This window comes from Pinus tabuliformis, chromosome 5_1 (genome assembly GCF_031772625.1).
Source record: "Pinus tabuliformis cultivar Carrire ecotype Pingquan chromosome 5_1, CPIR1, whole genome shotgun sequence".
NCBI classification, from domain to species: domain Eukaryota; kingdom Viridiplantae; phylum Streptophyta; class Pinopsida; order Pinales; family Pinaceae; genus Pinus; species Pinus tabuliformis.
Genome location: NC_142305.1, coordinates 523,495,284 through 523,506,720, shown reverse-complemented (window position 1 = coordinate 523,506,720; position 11,437 = coordinate 523,495,284). Strand labels below are relative to the sequence as shown.

At 39.4% G+C, this 11,437-nt stretch overlaps 2 protein-coding genes across 2 annotated transcripts; one reads left to right on the top strand and one right to left on the bottom strand.

The window, feature by feature from the left end:
* Positions 1–5,529: 5,529 nt before the first annotated feature.
* LOC149165807 (alcohol dehydrogenase 1-like) lies at positions 5,530–7,755 on the top strand. The gene is made up of 8 exons (XM_089429943.1): positions 5,530–5,877; positions 6,051–6,187; positions 6,383–6,429; positions 6,559–6,884; positions 6,994–7,076; positions 7,258–7,333; positions 7,473–7,534; positions 7,621–7,755. Exons 1-8 carry the CDS (start codon positions 5,838–5,840, stop codon positions 7,753–7,755), a joined length of 906 nt encoding a protein of 301 aa, XP_089286069.1. The 5' UTR covers positions 5,530–5,837.
* Positions 7,756–7,777: 22 nt separating this feature from the next.
* Positions 7,778–9,355, bottom strand: LOC149165806 (EIN3-binding F-box protein 1-like). The gene has a single exon (XM_089429942.1). It carries the CDS (start codon positions 9,353–9,355, stop codon positions 7,778–7,780), a length of 1,578 nt encoding a protein of 525 aa, XP_089286068.1.
* Positions 9,356–11,437: the final 2,082 nt, after the last annotated feature.

The window sequence follows — 11,437 nt, the reverse complement described above, 5'->3', positions numbered from 1 at the left end:
TCACATGGAAAAATACCGATGAGCCAAAGATCTTGAAGTGACTCACATTTGGTCTCTTCCCGGAGAAGGCCTCCTCTGGTGTCTTCATCCCCAATATACGATGCGGGCTTTTATTCTGCAAGTATACTGCTATATTGCATGCCTCAGCCCACAAATGAAGTGGTAGGCCTTGGTTAAGCAGCATCGCCCGATCTGCTCCCACAATCGTTTTGTTCTTCCTTTCGGCCACCCCATTCTGCTCTGGGTTATGGGGTGTCGATAACTTCTGTTGAATTCCTTTTGCTGCACAAGAATCCTTAAACTGTTGAGAGACATACTCTCCACCATTTTCTCTTCGCAAGGCCCTTATCTTCTTTCCTGATTCTTTCTCAACCAAGCTTTGAACTCACAAAACCTTGAGAAGGTTTGATCCTTCTTCTGCATGAAGTAGATCCAACATCTACGAGAAAAATCATCAATGAAAATAACATAGTACCTTTGTTTAGCGGTGGAGGATATCGAGAATGGTCCACACATCTGTATGAACTCACTCCAGGATTGCTCCAGCTCGACTATCTCAATCCTGAAAGGAAGATTTTGCATACTTACCTGAGGTACAACCTTTGCATGTATCCACTTGCTCCAGTTTACCCTTGGGAAGTCCGGTAGAAATTTGTTGCATGATCTTTAAGGCCCCATGGTGCAAGTGGTCCAATCTTCTATGCCATAGCTCATTGATATCTAGGCTTTGCACCAACTCTACTTTGGAACTCAATGCAGCACAGTCATCTACCTCCAGCTTGTAGAGCTTCTTTATTCGAATCCTAATCCTCTTGGTCTGTCTAGTGCCCATGTGTCTCAGGAATGCCTTTCCTTTACTAAAGACTACATCATAGCCTTTGTCTTCCAACATAGCGACAGATACCAGGTTCTTCTTCAGTCTAGGCACATACTTTACATCAGTCAAGGTGAGAGGAGCTCCATGCTCCTTCTAAAACACAACCGTGCCTTCACCTGAAACATGGTACTTTCCATCATCGCCCATCTCTATGTGCATCTGGAGGTCCTTCTCCTCCAAGGTACTGAATAAAATCTTGTCGCCAATCATGTGGAATGAGGCTCCACTCTCTCGGTACCAAACACAACCCACCATCAATGAAACCATGCATGCGATGAGGGTGAAATCCAATTCGAACTGTGAGGCCAGTGCCTCACCATCTGATCCTTTCGAGGATCCCTTCTTGGATTTCTTCTGTGGACAATTTGTTGCATAATGGCCCACCTCATGACAATTAAAGCATCGAACTTTAGATTTGTCAATCTTCTTCCCACCATGGGAAGAACTCGATTTGGAATGGGAAGCCTTCCCTTTCCCTTTCCTCGCCTTACTCACTAAGGCTAGATTTTCTTCATCATCATGCTTTGATGAAGATCCATCTCTGGTGCTTCTCCTGATCTCCTCCTGCATCAGATCCGACCACAGTCATTCCCAATCTGGCAGTTTCTCTCTTCCATTTACTGATTCTTGGTAGCTATGCTAGCTCTTAGGAAGACCGAGGAGAGCAATACTCACCATGTCATCATCATCTGTCGTGATTCCTACACTTCCAAGCTCATCCCTGCAGGTGGTGAGCTTGTTTAGATATGTAGAGATCGTGTCGCCCTTTTCACACTTGATTTTCCGAAGCTTGTCTTTCAGTGCCAACTTCCTCTGATCGTTGTTGTTCTGATATAGATCCTTCAATGTTTTCCACATTGAAAATGGTGTCTCCTTCCCATGGAGACTCGAGACAATGTGGTCTCGAACTCCCTCCAGAAGAATTCTCCTCGCTCTAGCCACACATTTCTTCCATTCCTCCAATTCTTAGGCATTAGCAGCTGCTGGCTTGGGGACTTCTTGATCAATGAATTCCTTCAACCCGTTGTCCTCTAATACTGCTTCCATGTGATCCTTCCAGGCTATATAATTCGAGTTACCATCCAGGGCATACTTGAGTATCAAACCGTTGAACGCCATTGGTGAAATTTGAGATGTGATAAGAATTCAATTTCTATAATCAAGAAATTCAAACTTTGAACTTCGAACTTCTCTGCATATTGTTCTCCACTTTGATCACCTTTGCTCTGATACCATGTAGAAATTTTCATTGTAGATCACCTGATAATGCAATATACTAAAGCAAATTACTTGATCTACTTCTACAAACAAACTCTTGGAAGCTTAATCGATTTTGAGAAAGATCAAATAGAACACATATAACAAAGAATGAGAAATCAATCACACATGAACACAAAAGAATACTTTGGGGAAAGCCTCAGCTAAAAACCCTGCTATCTGTATTATCATACAAGTGGAAATATCTCAGGATTACACAAAGCTTTCATTCACAAGCTATCCAACTCTCAGTACAATCCCTCACTGCTGCTCATAGACAGAATGGACAACACATATGCCTTCCTTCAGTCCTCCAAGCCTCCTATTTCCTTGCGCAGTTTCTCCTGGGTCCTCTGGCTGCAACCTGTGTGAATTCTCCTCACACACACAACACTGTCCTCAGACTAAACTGCACAATCCTCAAGGAATGAATTCCTTCTGCATGCAAGAGATATCCTCATGGGAATATTCCTGCAACTGATAGTACACTGTCCCTTCCTCTGATCTCAACTGGGTCTCTGATTGAACTGACATGCATGAGTTATTTATGAGAGAATATTCAGTTATTTGAAGTACACTAGTTACATGCATGCATGCATTAACTAACTGAACTCATAATCAGTTCCACAAACCGTTGGAACTAATCTAACTGGACTTAACTCAGTTAACTGAGCTAACTAATTACAACTCAAATACAACTCATCCTTATCTCCTTAATTAAGGGATAATTTCCTCAATCAAAGGGATAACTGTTGCATGTCTTCACATAGACTTCATGTTTGATTTTCTCCAACTAATTAACTCAAGATGAATTAATTAATTATTTTTCAATCAACTGCTAAGATCAAATTCGAATTTTAATTCTCAATTTTAGTTCAGGGACTAACTAAAATTGGAATGTATCCCAAAATGCTATTTATAGCAATGCTATTTTTAGCATTTCCATATTTAGCATTTCTTGTTGCTATTTTCAACAAGTTATGCTTATATAAAGTGAGCTTGATTAGAGTGATTCTATAACCAAGACTGTGCCTAAAGCTTATGAGAAACCATTATATTCCATCAAGGACAATATTGTAACTTTTCTATTGTGTGAATTAAAAGACAATGTTTTTCATTCCAAACTTTCGTTTAACTATATTCATGGTGCTTATTTATTAAATTTAGTTTCTTTTTGTCAATAACACTAATCCCATCTAATATATGGTGTTTACAAGTTTTCCATTCAATGGTGGTATTTATGCATATATAAAAGTTTGATTGGTGTTACCAATCTTTTGTTTTAAGTTGTAGGTTAATTTTGTGAGTGCAAATTTGTGTAGGATGTGGATTTAAAATTACAACATGGACAAAACTTAAAAATGCCTTGGCATAAAAGGATTTATAAAGCCTGTGGGATAGATATTGTAGAGGATCAAAAACACATTCTCTTGGGATGCATAACCTATGAAGACATTATGTCTAGTTACTAAAACATTTGTAAGAAAACTTGGGAGAAAACCCTTCAAGAATTTCTTCATGATCCATGGATGGCAAATGCAGTAAAATGTAAGCCTTTATTATGGAGCCTAACCCCAAGGGTATCAAGAGAGTCAAACTCATGACCTGCCCAACTTCAAGGGAGATATATTTGGCTTATGAATGTCAAGGGAGAGATATTTGGCTGATGAACACTTGAGCTAACCCTTGGGGCCACACACACACACTCCTTGAAAAAAAACATAGTTTATTTTTCATTATGAAAGGCAAATGACATTTAGAAAGAGTTGAAAATCCCTATAGAATTCAATGCCAAGAGATAAAATATGGACTAAAGTGACATAAAAGAAACCCACTAGCAATATTTGACAAAGTCCAGGGACATCATAAACTATCATTATCTTTGCATATAATGTACCTTTTCCATAGAAATCCAAAATAGTCAGCTTGGTCCATTGTTCAATATTTAACATATATAAAATTATAAAAGTTACCCATGGTTTGTGAAACAAATCTAAAAAGAAGCATGACTATTGTTTTAAGCAATACACAAAGATATTAAAGAAACTATCCAATTCCCTCTCCATTGAATCTCCCCTCTTCTATCTTTTGTGCTTTCTTGGATTATGATCTCCTTCCATATTTAGCTCTCTAAATATATGAACATAAGTGATGGCTAAGAATGCCACTTCAAATCACTTGAGTTGATTAAGCATGGGTCTCAAAGTAAGATTATGCATACCAACAAGACTTTTACTCAATCTATGACTAATTTTGAATATCTAAACAATTGATTGTGAGATATGCCTTGTTCTTTTTTGAGTATTAGAAGAGCCATTGGTGACTTCCATTCTACCATATTATTCAGTCCTCAGCGTCAACTTTCCTTGAAGTAGATTTTGTGGAAATATGAAAGGTAGATAACACCTCCTGCTCCACACATACCATTCCTGCCTTCACAATCTCCATTGAAAAAGGCCCAAAGCTGTGACTTACTTACCTGTAATAGTTCAATACTTCTTGGTATTTTCGGTATTGGAAATATCTTGATTCCATCAAGTAAATTTTTTTATTTTGTTGAACTGGAATGGGGGAGATATGCTTACATTCCTTGCTATCCAAATTACCCATGACACTATTAACAAAATTGTTGTGAACTAATTGAGTATTTTTCAACATACCAAGTCTTTGTGTTTACCATTAGTGTTTGCATTATAGTTTCCCTTTCCATTTATTGAGATCAAGATGGATCCCTATACCTCCTTTGTGTATACAAAATTTCCAACAAATGATCCACATATACTCCATCTTTTATGTACAAACTGCATTTTCTTGGCCCTTGCCTTACTTTAGTTTTCTCATGTACTTCCCATGCTAGTGATTTCTTTGTTAGTGAAAGCCACATATAGGTTATAGATTTAAGTGGTTCCCTCACTTTCCAAATTTTTCTCCACCACCATACTTCTTCTTCATTACATTCTTTAAACATAGCCTAGTTTTACAATTAATTTACCATCAACTAGATTCTTGGACCTTACCAAACATTCATCTTCTTGTGAGATATGGGCTTTGGATAACTCTTAGAAAAACCTTTTCATTGTTTTGCTAACACTCCTTTTAGACCTAATCCCTCTGCACACTTCCATCCTTGTTGCCATAAATTTGTTGTCATTAAATTTGTTGCATGACCGAGTACTAAAAAACCTTAACTGCTTAATCTAGTTATTAGATTCCAAGATATGTGACATTGTTCCTTACATGCATACCAAAGTTCAAGTCCTAATTAGGCCGATAGGCCTTCCTTTGAAAGACCTTTTTCGTCGTCCTTTTGTTTGTGAGACTGACACCTGGCATCCACATTCAGCGGGAAATTGTTCAAGCGTTTCTGTTAGCAGTTAAGTGGAAAAACGCAAAACGCAGACTCGGATTTCATAGATCCTGTATGGCTGATAGGTAAGGCCACCAGATAACCATGGACTCCATAAATATTGCAGATAACTATGCCCTCATTAATTCAAACTAATGACATGGAGGCTTATCCCGACAAATATGGCATGCCTGACTTCGCAACGCCTTCACCGCATTCGATTATCAGTGTTTCAAGGGAAGTGGGATATAAATTCAGGAACCATATCTGCCTTCACCACCAACGCAAGAAGCAAGCCTTTGTTTGTCCTGCATAATACTACCATAGCGAGAGAAGACCATTTGCGCAGAAAGGAAAATGGCGAGCTCTACTGCAGGCCAGGTTATCAAATGCAAAGGTAATTACTCCAGTTGAGTTCAGTTCAATGCAAAGAGTCATGGCCACATTCTATTTATTTCATGTATATCATTTCAGGGCAAAATTGAATTTCAGGGTTAAGTTGGATTTATGCAAACTGTATGTGTGCTTCTTGAAATCTGATATATTTTGATATTTGTATATCTGTTGCAGCTGTTGTTGCCTGGGCAGCAGGGGAGCCTCTGAAGATTGAAGAAGTGGAGGTGGCTCCCCCACAGGCAATGGAAGTCAGAATTAAAATTCATTATACTGCCTTGTGTCATACAGACGTTTATTTCTGGGAAGCAAAGGTATGCTTTGAAAAATTATTGGAACTAAATTTATTAAACATCAATAAAAATTAAAGTCTGGATATGTGGCATTCCCCTGCACTGTATGATACATTAGCTTCCTCTTTATACAATTAAGTCACTACAAACATTGATTATTACATATTTTCAACAGTGAAATTAAATTACTGATACTCATACTGCTTTCTGTTGCAGGGCCAAACCCCTCTCTTTCCCCGCATTTTGGGACATGAAGCAGCTGGGTATGCACTCTGTTTTTTATTCAAAATAAATTAATTAGTTATACTAGTAGGCATGTAGAATTTCAGAAGGGAAAACGAGACAGAAACTTTGTGATTTATTGTTCACTAACTATAGGTTGGTTGACACAGGGTTGTTGAGAGTGTTGGAGAAGGGGTGACTGACCTCAAGGAGGGTGACACTGTGCTTCCTGTATTTACTGGAGAATGTGGAGAATGCAGACACTGCAAGTCAGAGGAGAGCAACATGTGTGATCTTCTGAGAATTAACACTGAGAGAGGGGTTATGATAAATGATGGAAAAACAAGGTTTTCAAAAGATGGGAAACCGATTTACCATTTCCTTGGTACATCGACTTTCAGCGAGTACACTGTTGCTCATGCCGGTTGTGTTGCCAAAATTAATCCAGAGGCCCCTCTTGACAAAGTCTGTGTTCTGAGTTGTGGTGCCTCAACAGGTAACTACTTCATGCGAACTTCTTAATGTACTTGGTTGATGATTGTGAAACCCATGATCGTTTCCTAGATTAGAAATGTCATGCAAACTTCATTTTGCTGTGGATTCAGGGATGGGTGCGGCTTTGAATGTAGCCAAACCCAAGAAGGGTTCAACAGTAGCAGTATTTGGCCTTGGGGCTGTTGGGCTTGGTGTAAGTACTAACGAAAAGTGTACTCTCTTTATGTTCGTGTCAATACTCTTATTTTACAGTCATTAATGGATTATGATGATTATTTAACAGTTCAGCACTGTTCCTAAATATTTTGGGACCAATATCATGAGTGTACCCTTTAGTTTTCTGTTACGCATCTTGTTTGGGTTAATCTATGCAGGCTGCTGAAGGGGCAAGAATTGCAGGAGCTTCTCGAATAATTGGAATCGATTTAAACAGTGAAAGATTTGAAAAAGGTTGAAAATTGACCATTTCCACCATTTGTTAATCAGTGTATATATGTTAAATTGCCCATTTCCGTCATTTGTGAGTCAGTGTGTATATGTTTGACTGAAGAATTGCCTTTCCTTTCTAATTTTTTTGATCCTTTTACAGCAAAACTCTTTGGTGTAACAGAATTTATTAACCCACTGGACCACGCCAAGCCTGTTCAAGAGGTCACTTAGTTTATATTAATTAACTTTTAAAGCTGAATACAGTTTTACCTTGCCTTGCAAGAACTGCTGATTAAATTCTTTTACAGGTTATTGCTGAGAAAACTGATGGAGGGGTGGACTACAGTATCGAGTGCACGGGGAATGTTAAGGCCATGATTCAAGCCTTCGAATCCTGTCATGACGTATTTAGTCTGCCCTGCCTTGCCTTCCCTCTCTTCTGAAATTGTAAATATACGCTCAGTTTTAGCAACTATGCATATGCTGATCACATGGGTATCCCGCCTGTCTATCGCCGTATGTGTCTCGTGTCTCGTCGAGGTCGACAAGAGTCCCAAGCCCATGGCATCTTGTGCCATGCCTGCAGAGTCCCAGTAAAGCCAAGCATCCATTTCCAAGGAATGGGAATGAGCGAATATTAAGAGATTTCAAAGATTCACAGGTGGGTACTGAAACTTCCCTAAGTCCAGACTCTTTGATCCCGGTGCATTTTTCAAGTGTGAGCACCTTCAGCTTTCCACTACAGCTTCCTAAAGCATCTATCAGGCCAAAGTGAGATATCATATTGCGTTCCTCTAACTGTAAATTCTCAAGCGAAATTGCAGTTTTGGTAAATGCTTTCAAACCTTTGTCAGACAATAATTCACACTTGCGCGCACTAGGGCAGCCTTGTCCTATGGACTCCAAACCCGGGTCTGTTAATCCTCGACAACAGGTAATTGACAGTAGTTTCAGCTTTTGCATAACTGAAGAATTTCCCAGAGCCTGAAAACCCTTCTCTGTGACTTTCTGGAGATTTACAAATGTTAATTTAGTTAAATTCTTGCAGTAAAGTCCGATAGCAGCTAAAGTATGATTAGTAACTTTTACGGCCTGCAGCTTCACCTTCTCCAACTTTGTTGAACTTGACACTAAAGACATAATCCCTTGGTCACCAACAAGAGAACAGTCACTGACGGATAAGGATTTAAGATTGGGACAGTGCTGCCCAACTGCTTCCAGGGACTTGTTTCCGATTTTTGGGCAGCTTTCTATGTTGAGGGTTAATAAGCCAGGGCAATTTTCCGCAATAGCTTCCAAACTCTTGTCTCCAATCAATGGGCAGTTGAACAGGTCAAGCTTTTCCAACAGATGACAGCCCTTAGCAATTGCCAACAGTCCCTTACCGCTAATTAAGGGGCAATCCCAGAGAGATAAGACCCTGAGTGCTGGGCATCCAAGACCAATTGTACTAAGACCTAGATCACTCACCCCTCGGGAAGGGTGATTTCCTCGGATTTTGAGCTTGCCTAGTCCTCCTCGACCACCCATGCCTATAGAAATTGCTGCAAGCCTAATATCAGTAGCTCTCTTTCCTTCCAAACACCTGGACAGGTCTCTAATAGCCCATCTTGGCTGCTTTTCACCTGTTCCTTTCCATCCTACGTCCAACTCCGTTGACTCTGACTCTAAATATTCCACTTCACCAAATCCATCATCGGAAAACTCTTCAAAATTGTTCTCAGTAAAACTTGCATTCTTTTGACACAGTTTACATTGTTCTGAGCAGTCTCTATTAGGTGTTTCTCCACAAGTTTTGGGGCTTGGCTTGGATCTCTTGATTTCACTTCTCTGCATGCTGCTCTGGAGCATAAGCCAGCGCTTCGACACACACGCGGATACGCTGCGGTCTCGAGCTGCTGGTAGATGTCTGAATATTTCAAAAAGACATTCATCAGGCAGCATGCTAATAAGATCTTTCTGTTCTTGCCTTCGCTTTGTCTCTCTGAATGGTATGATGAAATTACCACGGAGACTTTTCCGAGGAGGGCAAAGTACTTCCATTCGAGGTGCAAGAGACAAGAAAAGATCTGTATCCACATGACCAGAAAACTTAGGCCTTCCAAAGTCTTCATCACCTGCAGATCCAAGGTATAGCACCCTCAGCACAAAAGATATATAGCACCAGTCATTTTTTTACTACCTCAATGGCAAATAAACCAAACATAAAGACTGAAATTTAGCTACAGCACCCAACAGATCACAACCAACCCTCGTAAATCATCTACCATACTTGAAAAGTTGAAACAAACCCACAGATCGTTCAGAGAATAATTCCAGATTGATGAATAGAGTGATAATACGTTTATCCCTTTTAAGTTAATATTAAGATTAATTATTCAAATAATTACACAGCAGCTGAAGGCCTAAAACTAGACAAAACCAAGGCTCCTGCTCCTAAGATGCTAAATGATAGTCAAAGGTTGCCTTAAACCCAGCAAGAACAAGCAAAAGCACAAGGTAAAATGGATGGAAAGAAACGTAGCAAATGATTTAAAATCCACAAATCAAAAGTCCAAAACATTAAAGCCCCGGACACCCATTAACGATAGCAACAGCGACAACCGAAGAAGAAAAGTATTATGAATTTGAGGTTGAAGATGCAGAGGACGAATCAGATTCTGATGTTGGGGAGATAAAGACAACCAACAAGTAAAGGGCAAGGGATTGAGGTGGGCTGATGTAGACGACAATGGATTGGATAAGACGCAAAAAAAGGCTCATAGAAGCTCTGCCTCCAAAGTTGTCTGGAAGGAGCAAGGCCTTGATGAAACATATAATTTGTTTATCAGAAGAGGATGATCCATCTGAATTAATCATGAAGTGGGTGAGAATAATGAAGCCCAAAAGAGTAGATTGGCTTGCAGTCCTCAAACAGATGGAGGAACAGAACCTCAACCATCCCCTCTTCTTCAAGGTCAGTGGCTTTTCAATTATTATAGATGTGCTTCTTAAATATAGATGGACTGAGTAAATTATTAACCAAGTTGATCTGTATGACATTTTATTTTCAGTCCACTAATGCCTTTACTGCTCTGCAATTTATGCCATACGAAGCTTCTTGGCAGTGTTATCAGACTCTTCGCAGTCCAAGTGGAGTCGGGAGTTTGACTATGTTTTAAGAGGAAACAGAGTCTAATCAGCTGAATCTGAATCAATCCCGACTTATTCTTTAAAGTTTAACTCATAAATATCACCCAAACTCACTGTTACCACTCAAATTATCACCTAGGAGGAAAAGTCCTAACCTCAATGGGACAACCTGGACGCATAATACGCAAGCCACTCACTGTCACCTTGATGGCCTTGCCCGACCAAGGAGACTGCCTATCCCAGGGGGAATCCGCATGATCAATTTAAACTTAGATTGTTGGGAGAGAAATTGGAAAATACTAGCATGACACCTTGATGGCCTTGCCCGACCAAGGAGACTGCCTATCCCAGGGGGAATCCGCATGATCAATTTAAACTTAGATTGTTGGGAGAGAAATTGGAAAATACTAGCATGAATTGACTACTCTTATACTTAACTCAATCAAATCGATTCATTCGTCAAAGATGTGAGAATTTGCAAATGTTGAGATCAAGTGTGAAATACCCCCGAAGTGAATGCTTAAATGGTTACAAACAAGTAGATTAATGTTGAGAACAAGTGTGAAGTAATCCCAAAGTGATGCTTAAATGATTACAAAATGTAGATTAATGTTGAGAACAATTGTGAAGTATCCCAAGTGATGCATAATTTGTTATAAAATTAGATTGATTCAAGTCACAAGGTAATGTTGAATCTAAAACCCCTGTTTAGATAGAGACCATTCACGTATGGAAATTGCAACAAGTAATCCATAAAGGCCAATTTTAAATACCATTCAAAAATTGCAACTGAAGACCATAAGATTTTGTGATAAATCATTTTTGCTTCATGTATTACTCCTTAAGAGAGTGATCTTATTCACAAAAATGCAGCGAATTTGAGTCATATCCAATATCTCTAGAACCAGTGGGTATTGACACGCTCAAATAGCGCTTATCAAAGTGTTAGGTTGTAAGTAGTTGTGGTTATCAATTTGAAGCGTTGTCTTAGTA

Bases quoted from the DNA above. Each gene is read 5' to 3' on its own strand.
- LOC149165807 (XM_089429943.1), top strand. From the start codon at position 5,838: ATGGCGAGCTCTACTGCAGGCCAGGTTATCAAATGCAAAG. The intron at 6,188-6,382 runs GTATGCTTTGAA...TTTCTGTTGCAG, and splicing joins TTTATTTCTGGGAAGCAAAG to GGCCAAACCCCTCTCTTTCC. The intron at 7,334-7,472 runs GTTGAAAATTGA...ATCCTTTTACAG, and splicing joins CAGTGAAAGATTTGAAAAAG to CAAAACTCTTTGGTGTAACA.
- LOC149165806 (XM_089429942.1), bottom strand. From the start codon at position 9,355: ATGGAAGTACTTTGCCCTCCTCGGAAAAGTCTCCGTGGTAATTTCATC.